The sequence below is a fragment of the Apodemus sylvaticus genome, chromosome 18, assembly GCF_947179515.1.
Source record: "Apodemus sylvaticus chromosome 18, mApoSyl1.1, whole genome shotgun sequence".
NCBI lineage: Eukaryota > Metazoa > Chordata > Mammalia > Rodentia > Muridae > Apodemus > Apodemus sylvaticus.
The window spans coordinates 6,045,518-6,069,754 of NC_067489.1; the positions used below are offsets into that span (position 1 = coordinate 6,045,518).

At 43.6% G+C, this 24,237-nt stretch overlaps 1 protein-coding gene across 2 annotated transcripts in view; it reads left to right on the forward strand.

Moving 5' to 3' along the window:
* The window catches only part of Myo16 (myosin XVI), a 366,311-nt gene that overhangs the window by 116,005 nt on the left and 226,069 nt on the right, over positions 1–24,237 (forward strand). For both annotated transcript variants that reach the window (XM_052162641.1, XM_052162640.1), the window contains exons 11-14: positions 5,852–5,917; positions 7,479–7,606; positions 10,734–10,839; positions 16,102–16,219. In XM_052162641.1, coding sequence (XP_052018601.1) covers positions 5,852–5,917; positions 7,479–7,606; positions 10,734–10,839; positions 16,102–16,219 — 418 coding nt within the window. The remainder of the gene's footprint in view (positions 1–5,851; positions 5,918–7,478; positions 7,607–10,733; positions 10,840–16,101; positions 16,220–24,237) is intronic.

The following is a 24,237-nucleotide window of genomic DNA, read 5'->3' on the forward strand; positions in this document are numbered from 1 at the left end:
CTCCCTCTGCCCCCTCCCATGCTCTGGTTTATTTTGTTCTGTCCCATACAGAGCCCAGGACAATTCAGTCCAAGTGCCTGTGGAGATTTCTGATTGTGCCTGAAACTGTCACATTCCCTGATAACACTCATTTAGTCCTAATCTACTGAGAATCTGATTAAGTCATTTTCATGTAAATGTGAAGACTGAGATTTCCCAGCAAGAAATGAGTTGTCAGGTCCTGATTAACCCACTGAAGCTGCAAACCAGCATCTCAAGGCTTCAATAAACTGTCTGCCACCACAAATATATTTAAAATTAAGCACGTGCATCACAACTGTTGGAACTTTGCCATTGGCATAAGTGGTTGAGCCTGACTGCTTTGGTTTCTCTTATATATCTCCATGGTGCTTTCATGATGCGTTTCTGAGTCTTTTCTTTCCTTTTGTTTCTTTTCTTTGTCTTCCATTCCTTTCTTTTTATTTTTTTTTAACTTGTTAACTTGGGTAGTTTTTTTTTTTACTACCCAGTACAGTAAATTCAGCACCCAGTGCTGCTAGTTCGGTATCATTGGTCTACACCCCTGATCCTTTCTTTGCATTTTGTCTGGATAATTGTCTAGGCCGGCCTGGAACTCATAGTCTAAGATGATCTTAACCTTGCAATCCTCCTGCCTCTGCCTCCTTTATACCACCAAGCCTACAGAAAGACTGAGTTGCTTTTTGCTCCTTCCTTTGTGCTTGTCAAGTTCCTCTGTCCCTTAAGCATCTACTCATCCCATCCACTACTGGGCCAACCACAGCCCCTGCTTTGACAGCCCTACTCTATGCACCTGGGGTCAATACCATCTCTGCACTGGCATTTTGTGCTGCTGGGGTCACTATGGTCACCACCCTCCCTGCCTTGGCATCCCCCAACTTGGCAGGCCCTTCTTTCCTCACCATCTGAGCTCACAGTGAACTAGAACGCTCTTTGCAGACAGACAACGTAGCCACAGAGAGCCTTTCAGGAGTCTGTGCTGCTGCTGTTCCCAGGGCAGGTAGAGCACAGCTGCTTCTCTGAGGTTGGCAGCATGGCTGAGAAGACAACCATGGCTACAGAGCAACCATGAGTGGGCTTCACTGCCTGCCACTCAGAGGGCAGTAGCTGCCCTCCTTCCTGCATTGGGAACTTTCCAGAGACTCGTCCCTGTGCTCCAGCGTCTTCCTTCCAGAAAGAAACAGAACTTTCTGGAATCCCACTCAAAAATGCTTATATCCCCGTGTCTCCCCTTAACCTCCAAACTTCATCACAGTGAGCTCTCCCTTGTAAGAACATGCATCCTTGGGTGACGGGCGGGGTTCTCCTTGTGCTGTGATTGACATGTGGCTCCTGTGCCAGACCCTGGACATGATGGGGACAGAACCAGGCAGTTGTATTCATGTAAGGCCTGGCCACTGCTGCTGATGTTGAAGGTCAGGTTCTTCCTACCTACCACCCTATCACACCACACACACAGTCCTTTAAGTGGACGGTCTTCACAATAACCTACTCTACTCAGAATCTTCATCTATCTGGATCATAAGAAATAACATCCGCACTAAAGGTCGCATCAGCTGTGGACTTGCCACTGAGGTAGCTGACATCACATCTAAAAGACTGACATGCGCTCTAAACATAATTCCAGATGGTTAGTGCCTTTGGGTATTTTCTATGGACTGTTGGGCTTGTGAATATTTTACTCCAGATCTGCAAAGGAATGGGAACGTTGGAGACCCATATTGAAATTTACTTTGTTGGACCTCTGAGCCAGAGAATGGAGTTGCTTAGGCTGTCCTTGAACTCCTGATTCTCCATCGTCCTCCACCTCTCACAGACTGGAATTCAGGCTTGTGCCTCTTTGGCTGCCTTTGTTTGGCAGTTTGGTACTTTAATTCAAGCCTGAGATTTGGACTTTGTGTTTCCTATGTCTTTGTCTTTTTTTCAGTCCTGAATCTCAGATTACCGTTTATAAATGTGTTAGCCCATGGTCAAAAGGAACTAAAAGAAACAAGTTCCTTCCCCAGATAGAAAGAACTGCTTAGGAGATGTCTCAGCATTCTTTTTTTTTTTTTAACGTTTACCCCCCAACTTCTTTTTTTTTTTCATTTTTTTTATTCTATATATTCTTTATTTACATTTCAAGTGATTTTCCCTTTCCTGCTTCCCCCCTCCCTGAAAGTCCCGTAAACCCTCTTCCCTCCCACTGTTTCCTCAATTCAACCCTTCCCACTTCCCTGTTCTGTTATTCCCCTACACTGCTGCACTGAGCTTTTCCAGGACTGGGGGCCACTCCTTTCTTCTTTGAACCATTCATATCTCTTTGATCCATTCATATCATAAGCTCAAGTCCAAGTGGATCAGAAACCTCAACATAAGACCAGACACACTGAAACTAATAGAAAAGACATTAGGAAAGACCCTTGAGGACATGGGTACAGGGGAAAAGTTCCTGAACAGAACACCAATAGCTTATGCTCTAAGATCAAGAATTGATAAATGGGATCTCATAAAACTGCAAAGTTTCTGTAAGGCAAAGGACACTGTTAAAAGGACAAAACAGCAACCAACAAATTGGGAAAAGATCTTCACCAACACTACATCCGACAGAGGGCTTATATCCAAGATATACAAAGAACTCAAGAAGGTAGACTCCAGAGAGCCAAATATCCCCCTTAAAAATGGGGTACAGAGCTAAACAAAGAATTTTCACCTAAGGAATATCGAGTGGCTGAGAAGCATCTAAAGAAATGTTCAACATCCTTAGTCATCAGGGAAATGCAAGTCAGCATTCTAATAATAGGTAGGTTTGGTCTTTGTCTTCTCCTCACTGCTCCTGCCCCCCACCCACACCCCCACAACGCATCTGATCCATGGGGTCCCTGCAGCTGTGTTCTTCTAGTTCCTCAGACTGAACTGATAAGGAGAGCTGGCGTTTGACATCTCCCCCAGTTCTTCTCTTTTTGTGTGATATAGGGGGGTGAACCCAGAACCTCACAGGTGCAAAGCAGGAGCTTCCCCACTCTCCTACCCTTTATCTCATTTCACCCTGCTGGGATGGGGTGCAGTCAGGTACAACCCGCACCTCTGACAGCAGCTGCAAGTCCTGCTCCAAATGCAGCGGCTCCCGTGTCCTTTAGAAAGGGTCTGGATGTCCCTGGCCTTTCCGTGTGCTCTCAGTGCAGTAGACAGGCATGCCTGCTAGAGTGTGCTGCATCGTGTCACTTTCTCATAATGGGATGCATGGTCATTCAGAGGAAAGTCAGAGCCCATAGACTCTGTTTCTGGCCCCCGTGTCTTATGTTTTTGACCATCTGTGCCACAGCTGTCCTGCTGGTCACCTTGAACTAGGATGGCTGTGTCAGTGAATGCACACCACCTCTCTGTCCCCCCTAAAATCTACACTCCAATGGCCTCACTTATAAGAAACTTCCCATGGTGCTTTTTCAGTTTCGAGGTTGCTCTCTGTGTCCTATCTTGTGAGACTTCCACTGCACACCCATCACCCATTCAGGTTCTGTCAGTTTTCCTTGTTTAGACTCTGGTGTTCGTCTCCCCTATGATACACACAAATGCATACACATGCATGAACACATATGCTCACCGTGCATGCACACAAGCATGCACAATAGCATGTAAGGTTCTTAAAGACAGCACATGTAAGAATGCCTCTTAGGTCAAATACACCTTTTTAGCACAAGAGACAAAGACTAATACGAATTTATCTGTGACAAACAGCTGAGTCTGTGATGGGCTATTAATATTTCAGATGCTGCAGCTGACCTGGTCCTTTGACAGAATTCCTATTTCCTTTCCTGAATCTCATTTGTTCTGTGATATGCTCTGCCCACAGCAGCTGGGCCCTGCCCAGGTCCTCCGTGGGTGCCATTCTCTGGATGTGAGGCTAGTTGGGGAATTACTATGCATATTTGGATATTAGGTTGGTTGGGAAATTTCCATGTGTCTGCCACATGGGAAGGAAATGGCTTGCAGGCAATGAGACATGGGCTTGCCAGGAAAATGCACAGATGATAACACTGCGTGTTTGGAATAATGGTCGCCAACAGTACCAGAGAAAACAGAGCATAGACCTTGGTGGGTGGCAGAGGAACCACTCACCAGTATTCTCTACGTAGAAGCTAACGGGACAAGGAAACAGCCTGCAGAGTCAACGCAGAAAACCCTGGCATGGCTGGCTAGCACAGGGCGCTCTAATGGTAGTGCTAGGCAAACCAGAGCAAAGAAATCCTGGGTCCCTCGTGACCTATCTCTCTACCTGCTGCCTCTGTAACCTCTGCTCAGGTGAAGCAGGTCAGGTGGCAGGGCTCCCTGAAGGAGCACTTCAGAGGGATGTGCAGGCTATTGAGAGAAAAACTCATCAGAACAATGAACCACAGAGATTCTGTTTCCACAGCGGAGAAAACCTAGGTCAGAGTGCTCTCTTCAACTCTCGTGATTTATACAGCGTCTCCTTTGATGACTTTACTGCAATGTTGAATCATGTTTTTATAATTATATTTTTGCTTATTCTAGCATACATATTCAGGGAGAATCTCACATCCCACTAATAATTACCCCAATATAAAAAATTTTCCCTCACTGTGGATTGTATATTTAGGGTGTCCACTGTGGTGTTGAATAATTAACTGATAGTAGATCTGCATAGTGAAATGCTGGATCATGTTAAGAAGATTATCCTCACAGTCACTGTAAAAGGTTACTCTTTATTTTCTAGTGTGAGCACCTAAGCTCTCTTAGCTGTTCCTGTGTGCGGTGAGACTTTCTATTGGATTTCTCCCACCCTCACAGCACTTTCCCATAGGTTTAAACCATGGTCACTCACTTCCCATAGGTTTAAACCAATATTCTGTGTTTACCTTAGAGGACAAACATCTACTGTTTCTCAAAAAAGCTTTCTGAATGAATCTTTGAACAGATCAGTAATTTCTTGAATTTTTCATCGGCTCATTCCAATAGGCAAGAATCTCCCTTGTTATTGTGAGCCCAGGTTTCCTCCTTGAAGCTGTTTGTTTTAGATACTTAATGGTAGATTGATTTATCTTGGAAGCATAGAATGGCCATCTCTTCCTGATTTCTTTGTCAATTCCTCATTATGAAATGTTCCCTCTGGCCCCCAGCATGCTGCCCAAGCTGTGTCTCTACAGATTGATATACACTCAGCTTTTCAACTGCTGGTGTTTACATATATAGCTTGCTTTAACCTTTTGCTTTCAAATTCCTTTACTCTTTATATCTTGTGGCATTTTTTCTCTATAGTAGGACACATCTAATGTTTTTACCCAATTCATTGTCTTTGTCTTTTAGCTGTAGTATTTGGGACATTAACATTTGTTGTAATTACAGACATACATGGACTTAAATCTACATTTATAATCTCTATTCCATTTATCCCTATGCCTTTATATCTCATTGCTTCAACTTTGTTAATTAAAATGTTTTATTTTGAGCTTTAAAAACCCTTTACATCTTTTCCCTATATAATGACATAAAATTAGCTATTCCATTTTCTTCTTGCTGTAGATTTATTTTACTTCTATATTGCTTACCCAGACTGATTATCACTAAATCCCTTTGCAGTAAATTCTTAAAATCTAACCAATTTCATTACTTGTGTTTCCTGGAACCAAACCTGACAGCTCCATGTAATTTGAACATGAATTTCATATTTCTGAAGGATGCTTGAGTCAGCTTAACAATATTACATTATGATTGATATACAATTTTATGATTGATACAACATACTTTTATTGATTCATCATGTTTTCCAAGCAGTTTCATAATTTTACATGATTCTATTTATGTGGTTCATGAACTATTTGCCTCTTTTTGACAGACCTTTATCGGAGACATCTTTTTGCTTGTTAACCCATTCAAAGAACTCCCAATATACTCCACTATGGTGAGTACAATGCTTCAAATATCACATTGATGTGACATTCATGGTACATACACATTTGTATTTGGTGACATACAAACTAAAGAATAACAAAGCAAAATTTCTCAGAATCATTCTCACTTGAATTAGCATGATGGTCATGTTAATGTGTTCTGAGGCAACTTTGGGAATCAAGCTTTTTTTTTTAACCAAAGGTACCCTTTACATTTAAATATGTAACTCTCCTCTGATGGTGCTTACAAAACAGAATAAATTAAGTAATACAATATTTACATGCACCCCTGACTGATTTGGTATTATTTGACTTAGAGTTCATGGATGAATTCTGGCTAGTATTTAGTACACAGCTGGATTGACTGGTGTTTAGATCATGAATTGATATTAATTGGGGTTTAGCTCATGTATGAATATTGATAGGTTTTAGTTCATAGATAGAAATTGACTGGTATTTAGTTCACAGATAGATATTGACTGGTGTTTAGTTCATGGATATATATTCACTGGTGTTTAAATAATGGATGGATATTGATGGGTGTTTAGTTCATAGATAGAAATTGACTGGTATTTAGTTCACAGATGGATATTGACTGGTGTTTAGTTCATGGATGGATATTCACTGGTATTTAGTTCATGGATGGATATTGATTGGTATCTAGTTCACAGATGACTATTTACTAGTGTTTAGTTCACAGACGGATATTGACTGGTGTTTAGATCATGGATGGATATTGACGGGTGCTAAGGAAAAGTTTGGTGCTATGTCTGGTTTTGTTGTTGAGTCATATTTCTACAGTGTCTTTTCTAGCTGTATATCTGCAGCATATACCTTATGCCTGGTAAATGCATACTGATAATCAACTTATTTCTAAACATCAGTACCACCTTTGAAACTATCACAGAGATTTGGGAGCCAACACGAATGATGTCACAATGCAACAGAAAGTGCAGGAGCTCTGTCCTTTGTGCTACCCTGTGAGATGCCTGGCAGTTCTTCATGACTTGGAAGTGATCATATTACCTAGTTTTTTACTGGGTTCCTATTAGTTAAAAGAAAACAAAATTTGTCAGAAACCAGGGTTCTCCAAATACTAGCAGTGAGTACCAGTAGTAACCATAGGTGACCAGGACACTGAAATTAATTACATTTCTGTATCTCTGTTAAGTCTTTAAATAAATTCTTATGATGCTCACAAGGATAATTTTGGGATGTTGATGTCAAATATTGGGGAGTTTGGAATGTAATGTGAAATGCCACAGTTTAAACTTATTTCATAGGTATCTACCAGACTGGAAACTTGTGAGGTGCTATTCTTTAAGCCATGGGAATAGCTTAAGGATTGTGGACCAAAAGTTGAGGATAAATCTGAACCTCCATGTTGTCACTAGGCCTCCTGGAATCAGGCTGAGGGAAGGGTGATTGTCTAGGTTCTCTCTAGATGCCCCCCACCACCAACCCCTGCCCTGGCTTACTGTAGACCCAACAACATGTTTCAGGTTCAAGAGTTCCTCTTCATATGAGGGACAGAAGTAGATTGGTCTTCCATCTTTGGTCTGATGTTCACAGGTGTCCCAGATGTACCTGAGCCCCACGGGCCAGCGCAGCCCCTCGCTGCCACCCCACCTCTTCTCCTGTGCAGAGCGAGCCTTCCACAGGCTGTTCCAGGAGCGGAGGCCACAGAACATCATCCTCAGGTGAGCCAGCCTGTCACCCGGGCATATTCCCCTTCCCCACTCAACATGTTTGCAGTCTATCTTCCCAATAAGCACATGTCTTGTTAGACAGGACAGGCAGATTTCTCTCACCCAGTGTAGCAGAGTCCATGGCAACCAACAGCCTTATATTCACTTCATCTTGAAACTAAATTAAATTTCTTGAAAATTTAAAACAGCAATACAAGGACTCTGCTTTCAAATCTAAGAAACAACACGGAGAAAGAAAAGCTTACTACACTAATCTGCTGCTCCACATGTGGTCTCCACACGCTCCGAGTTACAGTGTTACTTCCTCACAGGGCAGGCTTTCTTCAACCTGCCTCTTCTATTCACCTCTGCTCCCATCTCATTCTGTATGCCTCCAGACGTGGTTTTTCTTGAAAATGTAAGGAAAATAATCAAACTGCAGAAAGACAACAGAAAACCGAACAACCCTATTAAAAAATGGGGTACAGAGTTAAACAAAGAATTCTCACCTGAAGAACTTCGGATGGCGGAGAAGCATCTTAAAAAATGCTCAACTTCATTAGTCATTAGGGAAATGCAAATCAAAACGACCCTAAGATTTCATCTTACACCAGTCAGAATGGCTAAGATTAAAAATTCAGGAGACAGCAGGTGTTGGAGAGGGTGCGGAGAAAGAGGAACACTCCTCCACTGCTGGTGGGGTTGCAAATTGGTACAACCACTCTGGAAAGCAGTCTGGCGGTTCCTCCGAAAACTGGGCACCTCACTTCCAGAAGATCCTGCTATACCACTCCTGGGCATATACCCAGAGGATTCCCCACCATGTAATAAGGATACATGCTCTACTATGTTCATAGCAGCCCTATTTATAATTGCCAGATGCTGGAAAGAACCCAGGTATCCCTCAACAGAAGAGTGGATACAAAAAATGTGGTATATCTACACAATGGAGTACTATTCAGCCATTAGAAACAATGAATTCATGAAATTCTTAGGCAAATGGATGGAGCTAGAGAACATCATACTAAGTGAGGTAACCCAGACTCAAAAGGTGAATCATGGTATGCACTCACTAATAAGTGGTTATTAACCTAGAAAACTGGAATACCCAAAACATAATCCACACATCAAATGAGATACAAGAAGAAAGCAGGATTGGTCCCTGGTTCTGGAAAGACTCAGTGAAACAGTATTTGGCAAAACCAGAACGGGGAACTGGGAAGGGGTGGGAGGGAGGACAGGGGAAGAGAAGGGGGCTTACGGGACTTTCAGGGAGTGGGGAGGGGCTAGAAAAGGGGAAATCATTTGAAATGTAAATAAATTATATCGAATAAAAAAAAAAGAAAAAAAAAGAAAAAAAAATAAAGCTGTCCATAAATTAAAAAAAAAAAAAATTCTTCAAATTAAGATTGAGAGAAAGGCATCAAGACGGCCTCAGGTGGGATCACAGATAGAGAACACTGAAGAGTTAAAGTCAGACTTGCGCTGCTGTCTCTGTCTGAAGAAGCCTTCAGCCTTCAGTGTGGGCAGAACACCAGTGTTGGTTTTGTTCATGTTTCTCTCTCACAATGTGTCCTTGCTCAAATACACACGGAAACACTTTCTTAGTAGACTCAACATTGCTTCAGGAAGTTATCACAAAGAGCTACAGAGAGATGGCTCTGGAGGCTTTGCTGAGGGGGTGTTCACAGACCTGTGAAAGACCTGACTAGATTTGCTTCACCACAAATTCTACATTCATTTGCTCATGGTAACTTTCTCCCCTAAACTCCTCACTCATGTCCCATTAGGGCAGATTTTAAGCCTAGCAATATACTTTTGAAGGGGGGGAGCCTTATTTCTTCCTTAAGTTAAAGTCTCCCAAGTCCTCATAAGCAAGACAAACCAAGACTGAGTCTGAGTTGAAAACAATTAGGAGTGAGTTAGTCACTCTGGCCCTTCCTTTAAAGCTGTGTGCTGTGGCATGGTCTCCATGGGGAACAGGGTGATGAGGGAGCCGGCTTCAGCCTTCTTTACCTTGGCCTTCAAGCCCTGAGAAGCTCAGCTGAAGTTATGTGCTCTCACTCACTGACTGTTTCTCCTGTGCCACGGGAGCAGTGTCACCAGAGGGTGACCCATACTGTAGTCAGCAGAGGTTCCCTTTTTTCCAAGACTCAGGAAACCCTGAAGAAAGGGAGGCAGAAAGAATGTAAGAGCCAGAGGGGCTGAGAAGTCAAAGAAAATAAAGCCATCTAAATAAACATGAACAATGCTCATGCGAACTCACAAACACTGAGGCAGCGTGCACAGATCCTGCAGGGGTCTGCGTCTGGTCCTGTATATGCATTACGGCTTCTAGTTCAGGGTTTTTATGGCACTCCTCAGTGTGCAGCAAGCAGCTCTCTGATTCTTATGTCTTCTCTTGGGCTCTTTTCCTTCTGTTGGTTTGTCTTGTCCAATTCCAATGTGTTAGGGTTTTTAAAATCTTTCCTTATTCTGTTTTATTATTACCCTTTAGAAGCCTTTTATTTTTCTAATGGGAGACAAAAAGGGAGTGGATCTGGAAGATACTGGAGGTGAGGAGGACCTGGGAGGAGAAGAAGGAAGGGAAACTGTAATCAGGATACAGAATGTGAGGGGAGAATGTATTTTCAGTAAAAACGGGCAAAGTTGAGTATCTCCAGAATAGATATTCTATTAATTAGCACCAGGTAAGACATTATGTTTAATTTGCTTTACAAACTTTATTTTAATGTCACATCTTAAAGTTAGTGACTTGTTTTTGTCCCAGTAGCTTCTATGAATCAGGGCGATGGAGCTAAGAAGAGATCATTCATCAAGTTGAGAGTTCAATTATTAACATTTCAACAGTTTTCTAGCAAGTGCACTTTAATTAATTAATTAGAACATGGCTCACCCTTCAGCCACAGGAAGACAGGTGCCAGGCGGCCCTCTGGCGTTCTGACATGCAACACACCCTGACAAGACAGGGCACGGGCTGGCTTTGTGTTTAGGACAAAGCCATCCAGTTGACAGTAGAGCTGTCCCATTAGTCCCTGCCAGCACCATGCCTCCCACCACCCTTGGGTCTGAGAATCATCTCCGGCTCTTTTTCTCCCTCTTCTAAGCCAATTTGTGTTTCTCCCCCATTTTCTCTCAGCGGAGAAAGAGGGTCAGGGAAGACCCAAGCCAGCAAGCAGATCATGAAGCACTTGACCAGCAGGGCCAGCGCCAGCTGTACCATGTTTGACTCCAGATTCAAGCACGTAAGTGGCTTCCGGGCTGGTGGATATGGGAGTGAGTGGACTGGGCCAAAAGCAAGGTGACTTGCAAATACAGGGGTGCATCACAATGGCCAAAGATTGCAGATAAAAGAAAAGGCCTCTGTGTGTTTGCACAGAATGCTGGGGGCTGATACTTCTGCTGGGGATTGCCTGAAAAGCAACACTGAAGCAATCTTTAGAGCAAGCAATAAACCTGCAATGCTTTTAAAAGAAGTGGCTGCAGTAAACATGGATGATTTTAATCTACAGCTATTTATTAAGTGTCCACCCTCTTCAGCAACACATCGGTTCACTCCACAGCTCTAATGTAGCAGTTGGAGACAACTTGGGAAGACTGGCAAGCCTCTATTCAAATATGCTAACATACTAGCGTCTGATACTCCCAAATGAAAACATGAATAAATCAACATGGTTATAAGATAAATGCTGGTTAACTAATGGAAATATCAGAATCTATTGACTTAATTGAAATGACAGGGAACAATAGTCTCCCCTCTAAATCTCTAGCTAAGATAATCATCTATTAAAATGATCATTGGCAAGAGAACAGGCTCTGTGATTTTTCAAATGCAGTCTGATCACTTCATGTAAATTGACTTTGCTATTTACTTTAAGTGACTACTTTCCAATTCCTGTTGAGTTAGTTGGGTGTAACTCTCCCAAGTCTGCTGGCACTGGGGCATCAAAACCCCTGGTTCCATGAATATTTCAAGTGAAAAGGCTTGTATGTTTTCTTCATTCTTCACAAGTTTAAATCTCATCTTAACTGTAGGATTTCCTACATTAGATATCATCCACACAAATATCATGTCTAAGTTCTTGAAGCCCAATGCAGGTTCAGCAAAGCATCCCAAGGAATAAGCAGGGATTTGTGCAATCGTCAAATGAATTTGTGAACTGATTGTAAGTCTGCGTAACATTACAGGGCATCTGTAAAATTCATTGGACTTCAGAGGTGGAGGCTACTAGATTCTGCATGGGATAAAGATTTGGCTAGCTGAATCCAATCAGTAGATAGAGAATCCTTGGTGAAAACAGCTATTGAGCAGTGAGGTTGAGATTGAGAGCCAGCTTATTGGAAAGGAAGCTCTCAGGTGAAGGCAGGTGAGCTGTCCTGAGAGGCTGGTTGTGAACCCTCAGTGGGGGACTTTTCACTGGCAGACAGGCCAAGAGCTGGGCCTGGGCCTGGGACTTGACAAGCAAACCTCCCACTAGGGGAAGGCTGGTGGCATCTCCAGCAGACTGTGGTGTGAGAGAAGCAGTGGAGGTCTTGTTCAGGTAGCAGAGATGATACAAGTATAGGAACCTGGAGAGATACAAGCGAGAGTGAATGGGGCAGAGGGCATCTCCAGCGACTGCCACACGGAGGGTGCTGAAAGAACCTCCTGCAATTGACACAGAGACAGTCACATGCAGCCTCTCCCAGAAGATTAAGGGGGTGTGTGTCTCAGAGCTCCGTGGCCTCTCAGTTCATGTTCCTGGGGCACGGCGCTCACAGGAACCATGGGGAAGGAATGGAGACAAAGACATAGCTGGGTCTGAAAGATGCTAGGGAGGGTGGGAGCTGAACGAGGTCCAGTCTTGTATGGCATCCCCGTCCTGTGAGAGGCCTCACGGTGGATTTGCAGTGCTCATGTGCTCAGTGGCGGGTGTAGTCCAATGCTCAGAGGCACTGCTCTCCTGCCCTAAGTCTGCGAGGACCTAAGCCCCCAACACGTCTCTGTCTCTAACCCCTATATCTGAATCTTGATGATCAGAAGTGGGGCTTTTCTGCATCATTGGATTTATTGAAGCAGAAAAGCCACATTTTTTAAAAAAAGAAATTGCCTAGGATTTCTTGCCCATTCCATACAAATGAGTTTCAGGCTCATTCAATTCTGTTCAAATGATTTCAATAAGCCTTTCCTGAGAAGTCCTTTACAGAAGGGAATGACAGGCTAAATTTGATTAATGGGTGTGTGGCTATTCATTAGGGAGCCCCTGGGCTTTTATTTCTAGGAAATACAATATAAGTAGCTACTTTCACAACACATAGTCACTTTAACTATTAAAACTTTACCAAAACAGTATAAATGGGAAAAAGCAGTTCAATAAAATTTTAATCAGTAAACATTGAGGGTGCAGGTAGGGTTTTTTCCTATATATTTTTATTTAATTTTTTATGGCTATGTGTTCTTATAATGTTTCAGAATCAAAGGAGACTGGAATATACCAGTTTAGGTTTTTCTCAGCATTTCTCCTAATACGGTTATTTAGCGCCACCTATTGGCTGACAAGCTAATAAAGAAGAAAATAGCTGGGCAGTTTCAAGCTTGCATTGAAAAGGTCTTAAGAGTTTACAGCTCTTAAATGGCTTTAGCTTTATATTAGTGTCACATGTCTTTATTGCTAAATCCAAGACAAATTGGATGAAGTCAGTACGAACTTAGGATGAAGCACGTGACTGTGCAGCCAGATTGCCTTGGTTCAAATTCCAGCTAGGACATTCGGAGTCTGTGACCCTGACAGCTGGTGATTCCCTTTCCTTAATGGGAAAGTGGAGACCCTGATGAGGAAGGTTGAAAACCGTCACACGTACACACACATTTACACACACACCTCAAGTTAGGATGCACGAAGACGCAGAGTAAGCACAATAGATGTGTGTCTATCGTCAGTCACTAACGAAAGAGAATCATTATTGGCCATGCATGTGTCTGCTCTGCAGCAGGCACAAAGCCACATGCTTTATACACAAGACACAGCGAGCAGCAAGCACCCAAAAGTCATCCTGGATTAGAGAAAAGCAGAACGGGGTTGGAGGTTGAAGAGGCTTGCTTGACCTTTAGATTGTGTCTTTTGCTAACATGAGATGGGGAGGCAGCTACACAAAATGCATGCATGTAATCATGTGATTACTGCCCCACCCTTCCTGTCTGGGCATATGTCACCCATTGTTTATGATATTCTTTCTTATAAAATAATAAACCGCCACTTTATTCCCAAATACAATACAAAAATGCCTCAAAATCTAAAATGCTTTTTAAATCATCCTATTTTATGGCTTTTAAAAATAATTATTTTGGTTGATGGTTTAGTCCCTGGGAGCTCTGGGGATACTGGTTGGTACATACTGTTGTTCCTCCTGCAGGGCTGTAAACCTCTTCAGCTCCTTGGGTCCTGTCTCTAGCTGCTCCATTGGGAACCCTATGCTCATTCTATTGGGTGGCTGTGAGCCATGCGTATTTTGATCCACTTTCCAATAAGGATCAAAGTATCCACACTTTGGAGGGACCAATGTCTCCAGCTACATATGTAGCAAAAGATGACCATTTCAGACATCAATGAGAAGAGAGGCCATTGGTCCTGTGAAGGCTAGATTCTCCAGAATAGGAAAATGCAAGTCAGGAGGTTGGGAGGGGGGTCAGCAGGGGGAGGGCAGATGGGATAAGTGGTTTCAGAAGGGTAACAAGGAAAGCGGATACTATTTGAAATGTAAATAAAGCAAATATCTAATAAAAATACTGAAGCATATTTAGGTTGAAATATCAAGATATGTAAGACTTATTTGAATGGAAGATATCTTGTTACTTTATATGACCACCTCATATATAAGAAATGTACAAATTACATTACATTTTACAATGCAGAATTTTTCATATTCTTAAAGATTTCCAAACTGCTACTTTGGGATATAAATATGATTTAATTTGAAAAGATAAAGTAATACAGAAACAAAAATTATTATTATTATTATTTTGCAGTATGTTCATGCAGTGAGAAGGAATTACATTGTTAATTTTAACATGTGTATAGCTACCTCTTCAATGTAATTTTTTAAAAACATAAATCATATTGATCACAAATGAACTGGCAATTGTGTCTCTCATGTTATCAATTTGCTTTTGGGTTGGTTGTATTAATTTTCAGATCCAAATCAGAGTCTTGTAAAGATTTAATGTCGCTTCAGAAGCCTAAGCTTCAAAGCCAGATGGTTAAACACATTTCATTATTACGTTTAGCATTTTAGATTTGTGACTGGGATCAAAGTGTCGCTTTATAATAGTCAATCATGCAGAATGCATCTCAAATTAATAAGTGCCTAAATTTAACAAATGCCAAAAAGACTTAAGAAATAGACTTAATACATTCACTTAAAACGAATAATGATTATCTCAAAAATAATGTAATAAATTACAGGGTGTAGGACGAGGACCCACTGAATCAGTAGAGTGGCCTTTTGCCACCTGGTGGCTGACTTGGAAGCTGGATTTCACATATTTGTAGAGTCTGGAAGGAGAAAGGATTTGTCGCATTCCCACACATTTGGAGACTTGTTCAGTCCCGATCCTTACTATGGTCACAGTCAGTTGATGGATGAGAAGTGGGTTTTAATTCATGCTCAATATTTGAAGAAACTTGTTTAGAGAATATGTCAGACCCCAGGTCCAACAGGGGGGGCTTTACACTAGAATTTCAGAACCTCCTTGGGCTCTCAACCTTTGAGACAAAGCACAGGGTAGTGAGGGGTCTCCATAGTGACTTTAATTAGTTGCTTAGCTCCATTTCTGCAAGAGCAGGTGGGTTGCAGTGGGCCTCGGTGCAGCCAGGAAAGAGGTCACCAGGACTGCATGTTAAGGCACGTGTGTGCATGCCCAGGGATTAGGAAGGACTCTGGTTTCTGTCACTTTTAATTCTTCTTTTTAAAAACATCAAGGAGCTGGGTCTGGGGCTCAATTGTTATAGAGTATAGAACGGGTCTGAGGTCAGACTCCAGCACCCATGTGAAAAGCCAGGAAAGCCATGTAGGACCTTATGACTCCTGTACTGTGGGGGCAGAGAGGGGAGAATATGAAGCCTCTTGGCTGTCAGTTTAGCTACAAAGTCAGGGAAAGACCTGTGGTAGGAGAAGAACATGGAGAATGACAAATTAGGACACCCAACATTGTCCCCACGGGTGTGCACGTACACCATCAGCCGTTCCCTGCCCCCGAGCGGTGTGTATATGTATGTATGTGTGTGGAACACTGGCCTCCACTTACATGCAGGGAGGTAAAGTATGTAACACATATGTATTAACAGCAGCTACAATCCTGTGTGCACTTGTAGTTTCCATCTGAGGGAAGGACAACCTTAAGGCTTCAGCATTCATGTGGATAGCACAGAGCCCTCCACAAAGCAGAATATTCCCAGCTCCCTTGCTGTGACTCTCCATTTTTATTTACTTTGAGGAGTAGTCCAATTAAATTCTCTCTTGTACTGCAGGCCATATGCATCTTGGAAGCCTTTGGACACGCCAAGACCACACTCAACAATGTATCCAGTTGCCTCATACAGTACTGGGAACTGCAGTTCTGTCAAAGGAGAAAACACGTAACTGGAGGTGAGTGTTCATGTAGCCAGCAGAGGGCCCCCGCTGCTAGAGAGACAGAGGCCATGGGGCCTGCGCAGCTGATGTTCACTATCTAGACAACCCCGAGTCAGCACACAACAGAGAGAATTCGCTCGCCACCACTTATGGATTTATAAGCCTCTTATACGTATCCTAGAACTGTCTTATAATAACAATTACCAGGTATGCCTAGAGGAGTCCGGGCTGTCTTCTGCATCCTGAGGCGTCAGGTTTCAAGCTCAGACTTCACTGGGAATGGAAAATATTCTCAAGTGCAAGGTGAGCCTTCCCAGGAGGAAAGCAAAAACCTGACAGGGATAGTCCTTCTCCCTCAAAAGTGCAAACACTCAAACAAATCACATGTGCAGTTTCTTCACACAGCGCCCCAGTGGGATCTGTTTAAATTAAATCTGAACTTTTTCTAAATGATTGAATTACAACCAATCTAAACATTAAAATAATCACCAAAGAAAATGAAACAGAATCGACTTCTTATCTGTTTTAAATATTAGCTTTTTTTTTCTGGACACTCATTTAAAATTCAAGATCTCACTGACCAGTAGGTCCTGGGCACAGTCTGAGATTCCTAGGTGAGAAATTCCCAGAGACCAGACAGGAAAGGTTGTGACTGTCCTTTGCCACATGGCTGTGCAGGTGAGGACTGTGGTCAGACTGAATGGGAAGTCTGTCTGCAGTGCTGCGTCCCAGGTCACTCGCTGGCCACCTGCTTGCTCCGAGCTGTGGAAGGACATTCTGGGGGTGTGGGGGGCTCATACTCACTGATGTTTGACTGAGCATGGCTCCTACTGAGCTTGATGCAACCCCTCCCCCACCCTGTGCTGATGCTGAGCCTGGGGCATTGCAAACCTAGTCCCCACATTGCCAAAGAGAGACCCCACCTCTGGGGTTACATTAGAGTGACTCCCTATCCATATCCTCTTCACTCCAGGAACTTACTAACTGCCCCTAAAGGTGCCGGGCAGTGTTTTCCCTGTATTGCTTGTCTTTCTCCTATAAAGAGCTCATGAGTCATCACATGATGACTCATCGGGAATGTTAGTGTAGAAAATTGTTGTAGGCACATGTGAGGCACTGAGGAATGTGGGTGAGGAAGCTGCTCTGTGGCTGAGAGAACCCGAGTTTGGGTCCTCAGAAACCAAGGAAAGCCAGGGGCAGCAGCACGTGTCGTCTGCAAACCCAGTGCCCCTATAGTGAGATGGGAGGGGGAGACCCCAGTGCTCCTTCCTCCATAACCTCATGGGTCAGCTAGTTTGCTGTATGCACCAACAAGCTATGAAGAGGCCATGTCTCAAACAAGGCAGGAGGGGAACACTGGCGCAAAGAATGCCCTCTTCCATGTGTACAACATGGCATGCACTCACAAGGACACACACACACACACACACACACACACACACACACACACATGCTGTACTGGAAAAGTGCAGGCAAACTTCTGGAGCCTCTTCTGGTGATCAGTCACACTCTATTATCAAGTAGTTCCCATGGTGCCCAGTTATACCCCAAAGTACTTAACAGGCTCATGTGACTAGGATGTAGCATCCTTGTGCGTATTCTACCTCTGATTCCTCAAGGAAAAGAATTTGGCTGGAGTGCAGTAGAATCTAGGCTCTGTGTGCAACATGGTTGACTCTCTGGGCTCTGGGTGTGACTTGGTTATCTCTGGGCTCTGGGTATGATTTGTTTGACTTTCTAGGTTCTGTGTGTAACTTGGTTGACTCTCCGGCCTCTGTGTGTGCCTTGTTTTACTCTCTGGGTTCTGTGTGTGCCTTGGTTAACTCTCTGGGTTCTGTGTGTGACTTAGTTGACTCTCTAGACTCTGGATGTAACTTGGTTGACTCTCTGGGCTCTGGGTTGACTCTCTGTGTGTGCCTTGTTTCACTCTCTGGGTTCTGTGTGTGACTTGTTTTACTCTCTGGGCTCTGTGTGTGATTTAGTTGACTCTCTGGACTCTGTAACTTGGTTGACTCTCTAGCCTCTGTGTGTGACTTGTTTCACTCTCTGGGCTCTGCGTGTGACTTGGTTAACTCTGTGCTTTGGATGTGACTTGTTTGACTCTCTAGGATCTGTGTGTGACTTGGTTGACTCTCTGGGCTCTGTGTGTGCCTTGTTTCACTCTCTGGGCTCTGCATGTGACTTAGTTGACTCTCTGGACTCTGTGTAACTTGGTTGACTCTCTAGGATCTGTGTGTGCCTTGTTTCACTCTCTGGGCTCTGCGTGTGACTTAGTTGACTCTCTGGACTCTGTGTAACTTGGTTGACTCTCTGGCCTTTGTGTGTAACTTGTTTCATTCTCTGGGCTCTGCGTGTGACTTAGTTGACTCTCTGGGCTCTGTGTGTGCCTTGTTTCACTCTCTGGGCTCTGCATGTGACTTAGTTGACTCTCTGGACTCTGTGTAACTTGGTAGACTCTCTGGCCTCTGTGTGTGACTTGTTTCACTCTCTGGGTTCTATATGTGTCTTGGTTGACTCTCTGTGCTTTGAATGTGACTTGTTTGACTCTCTAGGATCTGTTTATGACTTGGTTTCCTCTTCCCTTGGGAAAACCACTTTGCAGATATCATGGAAGGCATTCTCCGTACTCCTTAACTTCCACATTTCTTTCTCATTCTGTTCTAATCAAGACCCTTCCAACCTCATTGTTTACATTTGTAGTTGAGAAAGCTTCCTGCTGTGTTATTATCAGAAAACCTAGCCAAATGCTTTAGTGATCATTTTTCTAGGATTTTAAAATTAAGGAAAATAAAACTAGTTGGAAAAAACACAGAAAGTTGGGGCTGTTCTGAGATCGTGTTCTCAGAGGAGCATGAAGACTTGTCCTGGTTCTATGAAGCCCAAGTGCTCACCTCTGCTCTTTGTAAAAGGAAACTGATAATTGTATACTCTGAGAAGATTCATCATGAAACTCAAGTTTGAGTCTTTGGAGAATGGGCAGAGTGATGCTGATACTGGGCAGAAGAGACTCCAGTGAAAGCTCTGTGACAGACTTATCCATTTTACCATATGCCCAGGGCTTGAGAACAAAAGTGTGCCGTACGATGTAAAAGTGTAAAGATACGGTCCATGCCAATCAGTTAACAACAGGAATGTCTACAATAGAGGCTCAGGAGTGCTGCGAGCCTTCTCATTGTGACAGTGATGTACTCAGATGTAGTGAGGGAATGGAGAACAGAGCCTTAAAAGCAGTTGTATGCAGTCAGAACACTAAGGCAAGATTGCAACAAAGGTGCTTCCTTATACTAATAAGGCTCTAAGTTGAAGATGAGACCTCTGCCCACTGCTAGTCTGATACTCTGAGGTCCAGTGAAGGACATGGCAGCCTTGTTTCCCTGTTCATGTGAGCACAGATAAATGAAGTGGGAAAGAAGCCTGGGAATATTCCAGAATGTCAGTGTCTGAGACCCTGAGACCCTGCTGTAGCATAGTGTTGTGTGTGACCCAACACACACACACACAGAATGTATTTATTTATTATATGTAATTACACCGTAGCTGTCTTCAGACTCCCCAGAAGATGGCATCAGATCTCATTATAGATGGTATTGAGACACCATGTGGTTGCTGGGAATTGAACTCAGGACCTTTGGAAGAGCAGTCAGTGCTCTTAACCGCTGAGCCATCTCTCCAGCCTGAACAAATATTTCACAGCTGAGGAAAAGTAACATCAGATATTCCTGAAGCTGTGCTATAATGTCCTGCTTTGGAACCAAGGCTCTCGCTAGGGGGATGGAGCTGAGAGATGACTGATGAAGTGTCTGCCTTGCAAGGATGAGGACTTGAGTCTGGATCTCCTGAGCAGAGGCAAAAGCAGTGTAGTTGCACATGTCTGTAACCCTAGAACTGGGTAGGCAGAGACAGGCAGACCAGCCGAGCTCACTGCCAGCTGAAGCACTGAGCTCCTGGGAGAAATATCGCCACAGACACTGAGATGGAAAGTCACAGAAGAGAATGCTTGATGACAGCTGCTGGCTTTCACATGCATGCCAGACAATTCACCAGGATGTACACACACACACACACACACACACACATACTACACAAACCACACACATACTATACACACTGCATACACACCACATACCATGCACACACACACACCACAAAAGCTATACACACATTGCACACACACACACATACACACACATACCACACACACCTCAAAAACCACACACACATACAGGCACACACCATTCACCTACACCACACACACATACACACACAGGTGTATACACACACACACACACACCATTCACATACAACACATACACAGGTGAATACACACAAACCACACACACACACACACACACACACAGGCATGCACTCACACACTTTATAAAAATGAAAGATGCATTAACTTAAACTACCAAGAGAGCTCATTCACTCAAGTTGAGCTGCTTTGAAAGCAGCTGAATTGTAAATGTTCATTACAATAGCTAATGAAATTGTAGTAAGACTATTATATTTAAATCAGGTCAAGCAAATGAAGATGACAGGGTGCATTTGCACTTTATGGTATTTGCTCAAATTATCAGCATGTACAAAGCAGTGATTTTATTGGCCACAGAGAATTATAATACTAATGTTAAAGCTTTCTCTAATGGTTGTTATTAGTGATTTTTAAATAATTTAACACCAATTATTTTGCCAGAATATAACCACAAATTGCAACATAAAAGACATCAGGCTTAGTTTTATGAACCAGCAGCTAAAAACTGATTTTTAAAAAAAATTCTTATAAATTGTATTAACACATAACTTATTGGTCTGGCTCCCACCTCCGTGCTGTCCCCAGCTGATTACCCATTTAACGAAGCTGTTATCCCTGATTCCCTAATGCAGAACCATCATCCTTCGGGACTGAGGGACTTCACCGCACAGATAAGTGCATAGGGAGGCAGTGTGTAAACATAAAGAAAGATTTGCCAAAGATAGTTCCGTTGAGTCAGAAAGCACCCTGTGTTTGTGCCCACTGCCTTCACCCCGACGTTTACCTCTCTTGACCAAGAATGCAGAGGTTTGTAGACCGCCACACGAGTACACCTGTGAGATGAGGGATGAGATTGGCAGATGCTGTTCCCAGTCCCCGTGATGCAGCTCTCCTTTATAGTGAACACAATTACAAGATTGTCAGTCACTGGAGAGCACATGCAAATTTTTCCCTTTAGTTGAAAACTGATTTCCCCCCTCACATACTATATCCCGCTTACAGTTCCCCTCTCTCTACTCCCCCCAGTTCCTCCCTACTTCCCCCCACATCCAGAACCACTCACTTTCTATCTCTCATTAGAAATAAAGGCTTCTAAGAAACATATGATACAACGAATATAATATAGAAATATAGTATGTAAGACAAGAATAATACATCAGAATTGGAAAAGACAAAGAGACAACCGCAAGAGAGGGCACAAGAGTCAGAGACCCTTTTCACATGCTCAGGAGTCCCATAAGCACACGGCACTGGATGCTACAACACACAGAGGACCTGGTGCAGACCTGGGCTGGCCTGATGCATGCTGCCTCAGTCTCTGTGAGTTCATATGAGCTTTGTTCAGTTGATTTAGAGGGCATGGTCTTTTGGTGTCCGCCATCCCCTCCGGTCTTACACTCTTTCTGCCTCCTCTTCTGCGGAGGGGAAGGAAATGAGGAAGGATCCGATGGAGACATCCATTCAGGGATGAATCTTCCAAGGTTTCTCCCTTTTTACACAATGTCTGGCTACGGGTCTCTGTATCTGTTCCATCTGCTGTAGGAACAAGCGTCTGGGATGGTGGCTGAGTGCGATGCTGGTCTAGGAGCAGAGCACAGTGTCATTAGCAGTCATTTTATTGCTTTGACCTTTGAACTGGGTCCCTGAGCTATGGAGAGTCTTGTGCTTGACCACTTAAGCAGTGTTGAGTATGGGCTGCATCTTATGGAATAGGCCTTAGGTTAAACCAGATATTGGTTGGTTCTTTTACCAATTTTGTGCTACCATTACCCTGTTATATCTTGCAGGTAGTACACCATTGTAAATCAAAGAGTTTGTGGTTGGGTTGGTGTCACATTTCTCTTTGGATACCATGCAGTGAGCCTTCCTGTTCCAAAGACTCTGAAAAGTGGGAGTGAAGGGCTCTGTGTAGGCACCAGCTCAACCTCCACATTCAGTGAGTGATGAGGGTGTTGCTTTCAGCTGTGGTACCTTTCCCTTCCTTGGTATCAGGTGGAGAGAAGACTATAGTTTTCTTGGCAACAACCTGGGTGGTTTGGGATTCCTTTTTGGAAAGAGGTCTTGCATAAGCTATATCTCTTACCAAGCAAATTTTTAAGAATCACAGCATCTTATCATATAGTTTCAAAGGGTAAAATATGGGACAGAGTCAACAGAAATCTATCATACAGTTGAAGCTAATCAAACAATGTTGCAGAAAAGAAGCGCAGGATATCCCAAGTGTGCCACAGATAACACAGAGCAGGTTCAAAGCTGATGGCTTTCTTCAGGTGAAAAGCCAAGTTCCCAGGAATCAGATTCCTTCAGGGCCCTGACCCTAGGCCCACACCAGACCTTGTCAGATCTGCTTCTGGTCAGGGTACAGAACTAGGGTCCCTTTGTCCTTTCATCAGGGGCCTCTGAGAGAGCCTTGGATTGGCCTGGTTGTCAACAGAATGTCATTAACAAAAGACTGATGGAGATACTGTGGGAATAGGCACCCACATCCCAGAAAACAAAGAGACTCCCTCTCTTACAGAAACACATTGGCATGGGGACAGCTTCCTTCAGAACAGTGACTTCCCATGAAACTTACAAGTGAAGGACAATGGGCATCAGGAATCTGTAAGGTTATAGTTTAGAACATCCTGTGTGGCTGCAGTACAAACTCAGACACTAGTCAGGTCAAAAAGCAATGCAGACCCAATTCCCAGGCCCAAGGTCCCTGGAACTAGCTAGGAGCCACTGGAGCCTGGCATGACCCTGCTCTCCTTTCCAAATTTTGAGCTGTGGACTTCTTCGAATCATTTTCCTTTTCCACACCATAGAGATGATCATCACTGTGAAGCCTTATGGGCTGGCTTGAGCAGGGACCTGTCAACACAGCTCTCTCTTCTTACACTTTCACATCAGTGGGAAGGCCACGCCTTTCCCAGGATGTAGACCCAGAGTCCCGGCATGAAACTGGGGAAGCTCTTGACTCTCAGCCTTTTCTCTGTACTGAAAAACCACAGATCAAATTCAGTTAAAACCACAGTCCACTCACTGTAGGAAACGCCTCCAGTGTGCCATGGCTGTGTGACCTACTTGGGTAACATAAAAATTAAGAGTTTGGGGGTACTTTTTATTTTTGTTTGTTTTAATGAGAGTGTGTGGGGCTGTTCCTGTCACTTTTCTGTCAAGTCCTGATTTCAATTGAATGAGAGAGGTGGCCAGAGGGAAGGCCTCACCTGCATCCCGTCATTGGCTTACTTGGGATCACATGTTTTCTTGGACATGCATTCAGTGTGGCGCTTTCATTGATCCCGCCTGAGCCTTGGCTTTGGAGATAAGGAAATGGGCTTAAAATATAAAGGTGCCCACCAGCACTGAGGAGATGTCATGTCTGAGATGTCATGTGTGTCTTTAGTGGAACCCTCTGGAACTCAGAGAGATCCTGAGATGGCCTTTGTTCTTGTCCTCCTACTAAAGATGGGCGAAATGACGTTGAAGGTGCACACAGTGGCCACACACACCAGGTTTAGCAGCACAAAGCTTGGGATGGCTTCCCAGGTGAGCTCCTCCCCTCCCCTCACTCGCCATGATGGCTCACGGGTAGATGACTGCTCACCCCAGCGTGAGTGAGCCCAGGCTGTGAAGTAAGAAGATAGGCACAGGCAATAAGGCTGACTTCTCTGGAGCCCACGGTCTTCTGGGAGTCTGCCAGGCGGGAAGAGATGGGCTTCGGAGGTCTTAGGAAGAAGAGTAACTCTTGTCTTCTAGTTCCTTTAATAATGAACAAAAATTGACCTGTTTCTGTGAA